The 13,249-nt window shown below is 46.1% G+C and overlaps 1 protein-coding gene across 1 annotated transcript in view; it reads left to right on the top strand.

Moving 5' to 3' along the window:
- Nucleotides 1-329: 329 nt before the first annotated feature.
- LOC142312876 (uncharacterized) overlaps nucleotides 330-13,249 on the top strand; it is a 72,827-nt gene continuing 59,907 nt past the window's right edge. The window contains 2 exon segments of the mRNA XM_075351860.1: nucleotides 330-436; nucleotides 520-617. Coding sequence (XP_075207975.1) covers nucleotides 352-436; nucleotides 520-617 — 183 coding nt within the window. The 5' untranslated portion in view covers nucleotides 330-351.

The raw sequence follows: 13,249 nt of genomic DNA, 5'->3' as shown, positions 1-13,249 counted from the left end.
GACTCTGGAAATGTCTGTAGTGAGATGTATTAATGTGTCTCTCCATAACCAGGATTACACAGTAGTGAAGACCTTTAGTGAGCGCTGTCAGGACCCTGTGTCTGAGGCATGGGGAAGACCCCTGAGCCCAATCACGGGGCCTCCACTTCACCCCCTGATACATGAGGACATCAATGACCAGAAGATCCTAGAACTCACCTACAAGATGATTGAGCTGCTGACTGGAGAGGTGACACTGCTGGGAATGCTGGGACATTATACAGTAACGCTATGAAGGGATAGGGGGGATAACGGTATCATTGTATGTGTCAGGTTCCTATAAGGTGTGAGGATGTCACCATCTATTTCTCCATGGAGGAGTGGGAGTATTTAGAAGGACACAAAGATCTGTACAAGGACGTCGTGATGGAGTTTCCCCAGCACCCCACATCACCAGGTAATAGACAGGACTAAACATACAGGGCCTATAATTATCTGTATGTAAAGAATTAATTCAGTCCCTGTATGTGTTTTCTCTAGTTCTATCCAGTGAGAGGACAACACCAGAGAGATGTCCCCGTCCTCTTCTTCCACAGGACTGTAAACAGGAAAATCTCAATGTTTCTCAGGATGATCAGGTAGATGAAGAGAAGGTGTCATGAAATCTCCCTATGATGTGTAGACGGCTGTGAAGGTCTTGTGCTCAGTCTTGTTTTATCCTTCAATATTATACACTGAATGGTCAGTTTATTAGATACATCTGTCATCTCCCAGTTAAAACTTTTCTGTATGGAAATTATATTTATGACCTTGAAGTGCAGGAGAAAATAGAGTGATCAGTTTACAGTGTGAATCCACATTAGAATGGGAAGATTAAGTGATCTCAGTATCGTATGCAAACCAGTCGTGCAAGCATCGCTGTGCTCAGCTCAGTGCTTGAACGGCTCACACTGGGGGTAACAACAGCGTGATCAGATGTAGTGTGTACCAAATAAATAATGGAAAAACCCCGCCCACTCACAGTGCTCTGCTCATGGCTGGGTGTATGTGGGTGGAGTCCCGAACTGCCCAATTAGTGACTACCATTGGGGTTCAGGTCAAGTCCAGGTCCTAAACTGAACTTTATCTGAAGGCCGGCTGAACTGAACTTCCGTAGGTCCGCTCATCTCTAGTCATAAACAAAACATCAAGCAAGCTATCAAGAATTGTTCTGAGGAACAGGTGGTGCACAGTAATGAAAATTCCACTGGTGTTCAACTGATGCATCTGAGTGTGTCATTCTTTAGCACAAATGGTCTATAGCAGCAGATGAACAGTACCATTGCTGCCTAAGGGAACAGTTAGGAAAAACTTTGGATGAAAAGAGAAAAAAATATTACTAATTAGTGGAAAACAATGACTGTTTTGATGAATCCAGATTTCTGTTGCACCATGTTAATGGGATGATCAGAATTTGGCACAAGCAGCAGGAATCCATGTACTCGTCATGTCAGGTATCAACATTTCAGGTTGGCGAAATGATGTAGAATAATGGTGCTGGGAATATTTTCCTGAAAATTTACATGTACAGTTGTTGCCAAAAGTTTTCAGACGGACGCGAATTTTGTTTTTCACATTTGCTGCTTTAGTGGTTTTAGATCTTTTAGTCAGATCTTTCTACGGCTACTGAAGTACAATTATCTTCATCTCATAGGATTTAAAACTTTTAATAACAAGTACATCAAGTTTATGTAAACTTTTAATATTTACAGTGTTGAAGCTTTTTTTTCGCTATGACAGCTGGAAATCTGCTTCGGGGCCAAATCGTGACTGATGACCCATTTTTCCCTAATCATTGCTTGGAGTTGATTACAATTTCTGTGTTTTTGTTTGTCATCTGTTTTTTGAGGATTGTCCACAGGTTCTCAATGGAATTAAGATCTGGGGAATTTCTTGGTTATCCTTGGTTGTGTCGTGGAAACCACTGTTCTCGGGAGAGCTAATTTAGGGTGAGATACAAAGTGATCTCCAGATCTGCCAGTGTTGGTCCAATTAATAGCGATGCATCGGAGACAAACACACGAACACACAGTTAATGTCCGTGTACCAGGCTTTGTCTGAAATCTCAGATGCCCAAGACACTAGTTTTATTACTGTCACAAAGAAAGGGGCATGACCTAATAGATTACCTTAAATGGGTATATAGGTTGACAAAAACAAGATCGTAAATGATGGATCGGCTGCATTCCTAAGTCTAGTTCTGTCCAGTTTTCTGGACATTCATTAACAAAGACCTTTGAGACTAAAAGCATCTTTATAACAAAGAGTACACCCTGTGTTATTGCTTTTATGAATAACACTTATGAAGCTAATATAAAAGTACAAAATTATCAAAGATATATTTATATATAAATTGCTTAAATGATAATCTAACCTAATATAAAATATTAACCATAACAATTCCTCCCTTTTTATTATTTACAGACAATTTATCCACCAGCTATATCCCCATGCTGAGACAGCATGAAGGGGCCAAACCCGTTCACCGATAGATATCTTGTTTGTAAACTTCATCATATATGTTTACCAAGGGAGCACTTTGATGTTTTGCAGATGTGTTAACTGACGGCCTGTGATGTTTGATCTTACGAGTCTCTTTACCTAATGTTGTCACAACAAATATACCAATTCTTGCAGCTACATACACTAATAGTACCAACATTCCCATCTGTAGAATGCCCATCAGCCACCCAGTGATACCTGAGAACCAAATTGTCAGAGACATTTGTCTGCAGCTCGGTTATATAGGGAATGTTTAGGTAAAGTTGTTCACAAGTCTACACAGAGTGTGTAAACCACAGTTCACTATTGCTCAAAACATCCTTGGTCACTTTTCTGGAAACAACTATCATTACAAATAATCACGAGTAATTGAAGTACTCTCACAGTTTTTCCAGTCCTAAGAGTGTGAGCATCACAGGCGTAACTTATAGTCCTCATATAGGGTCAGGGGATCTGCAAGATATGGCATAGAATTAGAAGATATTGGGCTCGGAGTGCATATCCAACAGTTCTTAGTGCTTTAGAGTCCATATCTTGGAACAGAACTTGGTGATGCTTTAGCAGTTTGTTATCACAGTCCTCTTTTAGTGCCTCATTGATGGGACAAGAGGTACAGTTGCCATCAGCATAATCCAAAAGGCAGAGTGGTTATCTTTGTATCTTTGCCTTGGATCTTGACAGAAGTGGCAGTGGTTAGCATTACTTAGAATGGCTCCCTGGATCTAGGCTCCAATGGTCTCTTTATGTGTCTCTTGACCACGACCCAGTCACCTGGTGCCGGTGTGTGTGCCGCTTATAAACATGGGGTCTGGGATGGAGGAAAGAACACAGTTATGAGTAACAGTCAGATGTTTGTGCAACTCAGCGACATATTCAGTGAGAAAAGCATACGAGGCCTGCAATTGCTGTGGGAAATATAATTCTGTCTCAGGAATACTACCAAACATTAATTCATATGGGGACAGCTTCTTTATACCTCCTCTGGCAGTTCTCACTGAAAGCAATGTGATGGGCAAGCAATCTACCCAGGACAAGTGTGTTTCCTCCATGCACTTTAATTTAAGAGTACCGTTAAAGCGTTCCACCTTCCCACTACTTTGTGGGTCATAGGGAACGTGGAAAGCATGTTCTAATTAGAGTTGAGCGCGGTTCGTGGTTCGTGGTTCTCCAGTTCGCGGCTCGAGTGATTTTGGGGCATGTTCTAGATCGAACTAGAACTCGAGCTTTTTGCAAAAGCTCGGTAGTTCTAGAAACGTTCGAGAACGGTTCTAGCAGCCAAAAAACAGCTAAATCATAGCTTGGTTTCTGCTGTAATAGTGTAAGTCACTCTGTGAATCAAACTATTATCACATTTCAGTGTATAGTGTGCGTGAACAGCGCCTTCAGATCACTGCTGTTTCTATAATGGCGATCGCCATTTTTTTTTTTTTTTTTTCTTGTCTTCCTTCCCTAAGCGCGCGCGTCTTGTGGGGCGGGCCAGCATGTCAGCCAATCCCAGACACACACACAGCTAAGTGGACTTTGAGCCAGAGAAGCAACGGCATGTGTGATAGGATCTGCATGTCACATGTCCCTGCATTATAAAACCGGACATTTTCTTCACGGACGCCATTATCTGCCTTCTGCGTCTTTGGTGTCAGACATCACTGTCGCAGCTCCGTCTTCCTGAGTCCTATAGCCGATACAGCTGTATGCGCTGCATACACAGCGTTAGACAGCTTAGGGAGAGCACTTTATAGCAGTCCTTTTAAGGGCTCCAACCGGCAGGGTCAGAGAGCCATAGGTGACAGGTCCTGCAAACAGCAACAGCGTCTGTGTAGCCCAGGTCAGGGATTTCCTACCTGCATTTCACCATTAGGAGGGAATAGAAAGGCAGTCTTCCATTCCTCTACCCAGAGCACCACAATCCTGCCACTGTACCCTCTTGTCCTCTGCACACTCCAACTGATAACTAAGCCATTATACTAGCAAACACTCAGTGTACCTAGTGGCATCCTATACGTGGCTATTGGACTTTGCTATAGTCCCACTAGTGCAAAGACATTTGCAGAGCGCGTCTGCCTGCATTGCACACTACAACTCATTCTAACCAAGCCATTATACTAGCAAACACTCAGTGTACCTAGTGGCATCCTATACGTGGCTATTGGACTTTGCTATAGTCCCACTAGTGCAAAGACATTTGCAGAGCGCGTCTGCCTGCGTTGCACACTACAACTCATTCTAACCAAGCCATTATACTAGCAAACACTCAGTGTACCTAGTGGCATCCTATACGTGGCTATTGGACTTTGCTATAGTCCCACTAGTGCAAAGACATTTGCAGAGCGCGTCTGCCTGCGTTGCACACTACAACTCATTCTAACCAAGCCATTATACTAGCAAACACTCAGTGTACCTAGTGGCATCCTATACGTGGCTATTGGACTTTGCTATAGTCCCACTAGTGCAAAGACATTTTCAGAGCGCGTCTGCCTGCGTTGCACACTACAACTCATTCTAACCAAGCCATTATACTAGCAAACACTCAGTGTACCTAGTGGCATCCTATACGTGGCTATTGGACTTTGCTATAGTCCCACTAGTGCAAAGACATTTGCAGAGCGCGTCTGCCTGCGTTGCACACTACAACTCATTCTAACCAAGCCATTATACTAGCAAACACTCAGTGTACCTAGTGGCATCCTATACGTGGCTATTGGACTTTGCTATAGTCCCACTAGTGCAAAGACATTTGCAGAGCGCGTCTGCCTGCGTTGCACACTACAACTCATTCTAACCAAGCCATTATACTAGCAAACACTCAGTGTACCTAGTGGCATCCTATACGTGGCTATTGGACTTTGCTATAGTCCCACTAGTGCAAAGACATTTGCAGAGCGCGTCTGCCTGCGTTGCACACTACAACTCATTCTAACCAAGCCATTATACTAGCAAACACTCAGTGTACCTAGTGGCATCCTATACGTGGCTATTGGACTTTGCTATAGTCCCACTAGTGCAAAGACATTTGCAGAGCGCGTCTGCCTGCGTTGCACACTACAACTCATTCTAACCAAGCCATTATACTAGCAAACACTCAGTGTACCTAGTGGCATCCTATACGTGGCTATTGGACTTTGCTATAGTCCCACTAGTGCAAAGACATTTGCAGAGCGCGTCTGCCTGCGTTGCACACTACAACTCATTCTAACCAAGCCATTATACTAGCAAACACTCAGTGTACCTAGTGGCATCCTATACGTGGCTATTGGACTTTGCTATAGTCCCACTAGTGCAAAGACATTTGCAGAGCGCGTCTGCCTGCGTTGCACACTACAACTCATTCTAACCAAGCCATTATACTAGCAAACACTCAGTGTACCTAGTGGCATCCTATACGTGGCTATTGGACTTTGCTATAGTCCCACTAGTGCAAAGACATTTGCAGAGCGCGTCTGCCTGCGTTGCACACTACAACTCATTCTAACCAAGCCATTATACTAGCAAACACTCAGTGTACCTAGTGGCATCCTATACGTGGCTATTGGACTTTGCTATAGTCCCACTAGTGCAAAGACATTTGCAGAGCGCGTCTGCCTGCGTTGCACACTACAACTCATTCTAACCAAGCCATTATACTAGCAAACACTCAGTGTACCTAGTGGCATCCTATACGTGGCTATTGGACTTTGCTATAGTCCCACTAGTGCAAAGACATTTGCAGAGCGCGTCTGCCTGCGTTGCACACTACAACTCATTCTAACCAAGCCATTATACTAGCAAACACTCAGTGTACCTAGTGGCATCCTATACGTGGCTATTGGACTTTGCTATAGTCCCACTAGTGCAAAGACATTTTCAGAGCGCGTCTGCCTGCGTTGCACACTACAACTCATTCTAACCAAGCCATTATACTAGCAAACACTCAGTGTACCTAGTGGCATCCTATACGTGGCTATTGGACTTTGCTATAGTCCCACTAGTGCAAAGACATTTGCAGAGCGCGTCTGCCTGCGTTGCACACTACAACTCATTCTAACCAAGCCATTATACTAGCAAACACTCAGTGTACCTAGTGGCATCCTATACGTGGCTATTGGACTTTGCTATAGTCCCACTAGTGCAAAGACATTTGCAGAGCGCGTCTGCCTGCGTTGCACACTACAACTCATTCTAACCAAGCCATTATACTAGCAAACACTCAGTGTACCTAGTGGCATCCTATACGTGGCTATTGGACTTTGCTATAGTCCCACTAGTGCAAAGACATTTTCAGAGCGCGTCTGCCTGCGTTGCACACTACAACTCATTCTAACCAAGCCATTATACTAGCAAACACTCAGTGTACCTAGTGGCATCCTATACGTGGCTATTGGACTTTGCTATAGTCCCACTAGTGCAAAGACATTTGCAGAGCGCGTCTGCCTGCGTTGCACACTACAACTCATTCTAACCAAGCCATTATACTAGCAAACACTCAGTGTACCTAGTGGCATCCTATACGTGGCTATTGGACTTTGCTATAGTCCCACTAGTGCAAAGACATTTGCAGAGCGCGTCTGCCTGCGTTGCACACTACAACTCATTCTAACCAAGCCATTATACTAGCAAACACTCAGTGTACCTAGTGGCATCCTATACGTGGCTATTGGACTTTGCTATAGTCCCACTAGTGCAAAGACATTTGCAGAGCGCGTCTGCCTGCGTTGCACACTACAACTCATTCTAACCAAGCCATTATACTAGCAAACACTCAGTGTACCTAGTGGCATCCTATACGTGGCTATTGGACTTTGCTATAGTCCCACTAGTGCAAAGACATTTGCAGAGCGCGTCTGCCTGCGTTGCACACTACAACTCATTCTAACCAAGCCATTATACTAGCAAACACTCAGTGTACCTAGTGGCATCCTATACGTGGCTATTGGACTTTGCTATAGTCCCACTAGTGCAAAGACATTTGCAGAGCGCGTCTGCCTGCGTTGCACACTACAACTCATTCTAACCAAGCCATTATACTAGCAAACACTCAGTGTACCTAGTGGCATCCTATACGTGGCTATTGGACTTTGCTATAGTCCCACTAGTGCAAAGACATTTGCAGAGCGCGTCTGCCTGCGTTGCACACTACAACTCATTCTAACCAAGCCATTATACTAGCAAACACTCAGTGTACCTAGTGGCATCCTATACGTGGCTATTGGACTTTGCTATAGTCCCACTAGTGCAAAGACATTTGCAGAGCGCGTCTGCCTGCGTTGCACACTACAACTCATTCTAACCAAGCCATTATACTAGCAAACACTCAGTGTACCTAGTGGCATCCTATACGTGGCTATTGGACTTTGCTATAGTCCCACTAGTGCAAAGACATTTGCAGAGCGCGTCTGCCTGCGTTGCACACTACAACTCATTCTAACCAAGCCATTATACTAGCAAACACTCAGTGTACCTAGTGGCATCCTATACGTGGCTATTGGACTTTGCTATAGTCCCACTAGTGCAAAGACATTTGCAGAGCGCGTCTGCCTGCGTTGCACACTACAACTCATTCTAACCAAGCCATTATACTAGCAAACACTCAGTGTACCTAGTGGCATCCTATACGTGGCTATTGGACTTTGCTATAGTCCCACTAGTGCAAAGACATTTGCAGAGCGCGTCTGCCTGCGTTGCACACTACAACTCATTCTAACCAAGCCATTATACTAGCAAACACTCAGTGTACCTAGTGGCATCCTATACGTGGCTATTGGACTTTGCTATAGTCCCACTAGTGCAAAGACATTTGCAGAGCGCGTCTGCCTGCGTTGCACACTACAACTCATTCTAACCAAGCCATTATACTAGCAAACACTCAGTGTACCTAGTGGCATCCTATACGTGGCTATTGGACTTTGCTATAGTCCCACTAGTGCAAAGACATTTGCAGAGCGCGTCTGCCTGCGTTGCACACTACAACTCATTCTAACCAAGCCATTATACTAGCAAACACTCAGTGTACCTAGTGGCATCCTATACGTGGCTATTGGACTTTGCTATAGTCCCACTAGTGCAAAGACATTTGCAGAGCGCGTCTGCCTGCGTTGCACACTACAACTCATTCTAACCAAGCCATTATACTAGCAAACACTCAGTGTACCTAGTGGCATCCTATACGTGGCTATTGGACTTTGCTATAGTCCCACTAGTGCAAAGACATTTGCAGAGCGCGTCTGCCTGCGTTGCACACTACAACTCATTCTAACCAAGCCATTATACTAGCAAACACTCAGTGTACCTAGTGGCATCCTATACGTGGCTATTGGACTTTGCTATAGTCCCACTAGTGCAAAGACATTTGCAGAGCGCGTCTGCCTGCGTTGCACACTACAACTCATTCTAACCAAGCCATTATACTAGCAAACACTCAGTGTACCTAGTGGCATCCTATACGTGGCTATTGGACTTTGCTATAGTCCCACTAGTGCAAAGACATTTGCAGAGCGCGTCTGCCTGCGTTGCACACTACAACTCATTCTAACCAAGCCATTATACTAGCAAACACTCAGTGTACCTAGTGGCATCCTATACGTGGCTATTGGACTTTGCTATAGTCCCACTAGTGCAAAGACATTTGCAGAGCGCGTCTGCCTGCGTTGCACACTACAACTCATTCTAACCAAGCCATTATACTAGCAAACACTCAGTGTACCTAGTGGCATCCTATACGTGGCTATTGGACTTTGCTATAGTCCCACTAGTGCAAAGACATTTGCAGCACGTCTGCCTGCGTTGCACACTCCAACTAATTATAACTAAGTTGCATTGTCAGGGATATTTATTCTTTATTATTCTGCTGTTAATAAAGCTAGACCACCACTGCAATCTTCACCACCTCTCAATTTTTACTACCACATTTTCAGTCCACAATCTTGTCGCAATCAACATGAGTGGCAAAATGACAGATGCTGGTGGAAAGGGGAAGAGGCGTGGTGGAAAAGGCAAAAAAGGTTTTGTCCGTGGGGAAGGTGGCAAAGCTCCATTATCATCTGCTGAAGATAGACCATCTACCAGCAAAAGTAAGATGTCTACTACTTACCGTGGACAATCCGATGTGCTCCCTTTTTTACGGACACGAACAACAGGAAGAAAGGTAGATGATGGGCAAAAAAGGAAAATGCTTGAATGGATCTCAAGTGGTCCAACAAGTGCCCTCTCAGCCACTTCAAGTACCGCATCCAAAAAACACCAGTCCTCTGAGTTGTCATCCCAATCACACTTGATTTCTCCCAGCTCTGAAGTCTCCATCAGCCCTGCACAGTATGGTGGAACTGAGATGGCTGAGTCTGCAGAGCTGTTCAGTCACACTATAGCCTGGGAATCAGAGGTCTGCTCCCAAGCTACAGTGAGTACAGAACAGGAAATGGTCTGCAGTGATGCCCAGAACCTTTGTGACTCAGATTCAGGCCGTGAGGACCAAGTTTCTGAGCATAATGTTGACCCTTTGTCACAAACTGTAACACCTGTGGTTATAGACAATGAGGAACATACTGATGAAGATGAGACGCAGATACCCGATTGGGATGACAACTTAAATATTCCGTCAGGGCAAGAAGAGGCTCGGTCTGAGGGGGAGGGGAGTGCAAACACAACAATTGATGATGACGTTCTAGATCCCACCTACTGTCAACCCCCAGTCAGGCACTCGAGGAGGTCAACAGAGGCGGTGGAGGAGGATGCAACCGACGACGAAGTTACCTTGCGCCTTCCTGGACAGAGTCGGAGCACTGGTAGCACGTCTACAACTGCATCCTCAGCCACCACTCTGCCTATGAGCATTATTCGGGGTGGATCAACAGGTCGCATGGCCTCTAAGCCTTGCCTAGCCTGGTCCTTTTTTCACATCGAAAAAGATCGCCCAACTCATGTGATATGTAACATTTGTCATGATTCTCTTAGTAGAGGTCAAAAGCTCAGCAGTTTGACAACTTCTTCCATGAATCGTCACATGAATAAATATCATAAGTCCCGGTGGGAAGCTCACCGTGCTGCAATGCGGCCTAGCGGAGCGAACCATCCACCGCCCGCCCCTTCCACTGCATCCGCGCGCTCTTCATCTTCTAGGACTGTGGGGACAGCTGCCACACCTGTTTTTCCACGCAAAACTTCCACCACTGTAACCGCAACAGGCAGTTTGCTTGTAAGGTCGTCAGTTGGTTTGGAAGGGGAAACAAGTGAGTGTGTACAGCTCTCTCAGACATCGATAGCACCAACGTTGGATGAAGGCAACATCATGTCTCCGCCTGCACTTTCCTCACAAACCTGCATTTTTCCAGGGACACCCTACTCAACACCGTCTACACACAGCAGCCAGATCTCTGTCCCTCAGATGTGGTCAAATAAAAGGCCACTTCCTCCGACCCATGACAAAGCTAAGAGGTTGACTCTATCCCTCTGTAAGCTGTTGGCTACCGAAATGCTGCCTTTCCGCCTAGTGGACACACAGGATTTTAGAGACCTTATGTCTGTCGCTGTGCCCCAGTACCAGATGCCTAGTCGCCACTACTTCTCTAAGAAAGGTGTGCCCGCGCTACACCAGCATGTCGCACACAACATCACCGCTTCCTTGAGAAACTCTGTGTGTGAACGGGTGCATTTCACCACCGATACTTGGACCAGTAAGCATGGACAGGGACGTTACATGTCGCTGACTGGGCACTGGGTAACTATGGTGATAGATGGTGAAGGGTCTGCTGCACAAGTCTTGCCGTCCCCACGACTTGTGTGTCAATCCTCTGTCTGTCCAAGTTCCGCCACTGCTTCTGCATCCTCCACCTCATCTGGGTCCTCCACCTCCGCCCCAAGCCTGCCTGGTCAGGCCACCAGCGTTCTCACTGCGCAGAAGGAATCACGCACCCCTCATTACTATGCTGGCAGCAGAGCGCAACGGCATCAGGCGGTCTTTAGCTTGACATGTCTTGGTAATAAGAGTCACACAGCTGAGGAGTTGTGGTCAGCTTTGCGGTCCGAGTTTAATAAATGGTTGTCTCCACTCAAACTGCAGCCTGGTAAGGCCGTGTGCGACAATGCTGCAAACCTGGGTGCGGCACTTCGCCTGGGCAAGGTGACACACGTACCTTGTATGGCTCACGTGTTGAACCTTGTCGTGCAGCAATTTTTAACACACTATCCCGGCCTAGATGGCCTTCTGAACAGGGCACGAAAACTGTCAGCTCACTTCCGCCGTTCAAGCGCCGCAGCAGAGCGACTTGCATCGCTCCAGAAGTCTTTCGGCCTGCCGGTTCATCGCCTGAAATGCGATGTGGCGACACGCTGGAATTCAACTCTCCACATGTTACAGCGACTGTGGCAGCACCGCAGAGCCCTGGTGCAATACGTCATGACGTATAGCCTGGGCCAACGAGATGCAGAGGTGGGGCAGATCACCCTGATGGAGTGGTCTCAGATCAAGGACCTATGCACCCTTCTGCACAGTTTCGACATGGCGACGAATATGTTTAGCGCTGACAATGCCATTATCAGCATGACGATTCCAGTCATTTACATGCTGGAGCACACGCTAAACACTATTCGGAGTCAGGGGGTGGGACAACATGAAGGGGAGGAACTACAGGAGGATTCATATGCGCAAGGGACAACAACATCACGAAGGTCCAGACGTTCATCATCACCAACGCAGCAGGCATGGGACCATGGGGGACAGGGATCGACAAGGGCGCATAGTAGCAGGCGAAATGTTGAGCAAGGTGCAGGAGAACATGAAGAAATGGAGGACGAACTGTCCATGGACATGGAAGACTCAGCGGATGAGGGAGACCTTGGTCAAATTTCAGTTGAAAGAGGTTGGGGTCAGATGTCAGAGGAAGAAAGAACGGGTAGCACCTCTATGCCACAAACACAGCATGGACTTGGTCCGCATGGCTGCGCAAGACACATGAGTGCCTTTTTGTTGCACTACCTCCAACATGACAGTCGTATTGTCAAAATTAGAAGTGATGATGACTACTGGATTGCCACACTATTAGATCCCCGGTACAAGTCCAAATTTTGTGACATAATTCCAGCCATAGAAAGGGACGCACGTATGCAGGAGTATCAGCAGAAGCTGTTACTAGATCTTAGCTCGGCTTTTCCACCAAACAACCGTGCAGGTGCAGGGAGTGAATCTCCCAGTTGTAACTTGACAAACATGGGACGGTCTCGTCATCTTCAACAGTCTACCCGTACCAGTAGGACCTTTTCTGGTGCCGGTAACAGCAATTTTATGGAATCTTTTCATAATTTTTTTAGACCCTCTTTTGCAAGGCCACCAGAGACAACAAGTCTGACACATAGTCAACGGCTGGAGAGGATGATACAGGAGTATCTCCAAATGAACATCGATGCCATGACTGTGCAACTGGAGCCTTGCTCCTTTTGGGCTTCAAACCTACAAAAATGGCCAGAGCTCGCAACTTACGCCTTGGAGATTTTGTCGTGTCCAGCTGCCAGCGTTGTCTCTGAACGTGTATTCAGTGCTGCTGGGTGTGTGCTGACAGATAAGCGCACGCGTCTGTCCAGTGACAATGTGGACAGACTGACGTTCATCAAAATGAACAAGTCATGGATCCAGAAGGAATTTACTACCCCTGTGTCATCCTGGGGAGAGTAAATGCTTGTGGATTTGGAATGTGCTTGATGCAAATCAAAACATCCTGTTTGCAACTAGGGCCCAAGTGCTGCCACTGATGGGGTGGGTGTCTGT

Source organism: Anomaloglossus baeobatrachus, chromosome 5 (assembly GCF_048569485.1).
Source record: "Anomaloglossus baeobatrachus isolate aAnoBae1 chromosome 5, aAnoBae1.hap1, whole genome shotgun sequence".
NCBI classification, from domain to species: domain Eukaryota; kingdom Metazoa; phylum Chordata; class Amphibia; order Anura; family Aromobatidae; genus Anomaloglossus; species Anomaloglossus baeobatrachus.
The sequence above is the reverse complement of the archived record's forward strand: the minus strand, read 5'-3'. Positions and strand labels throughout refer to the sequence as shown.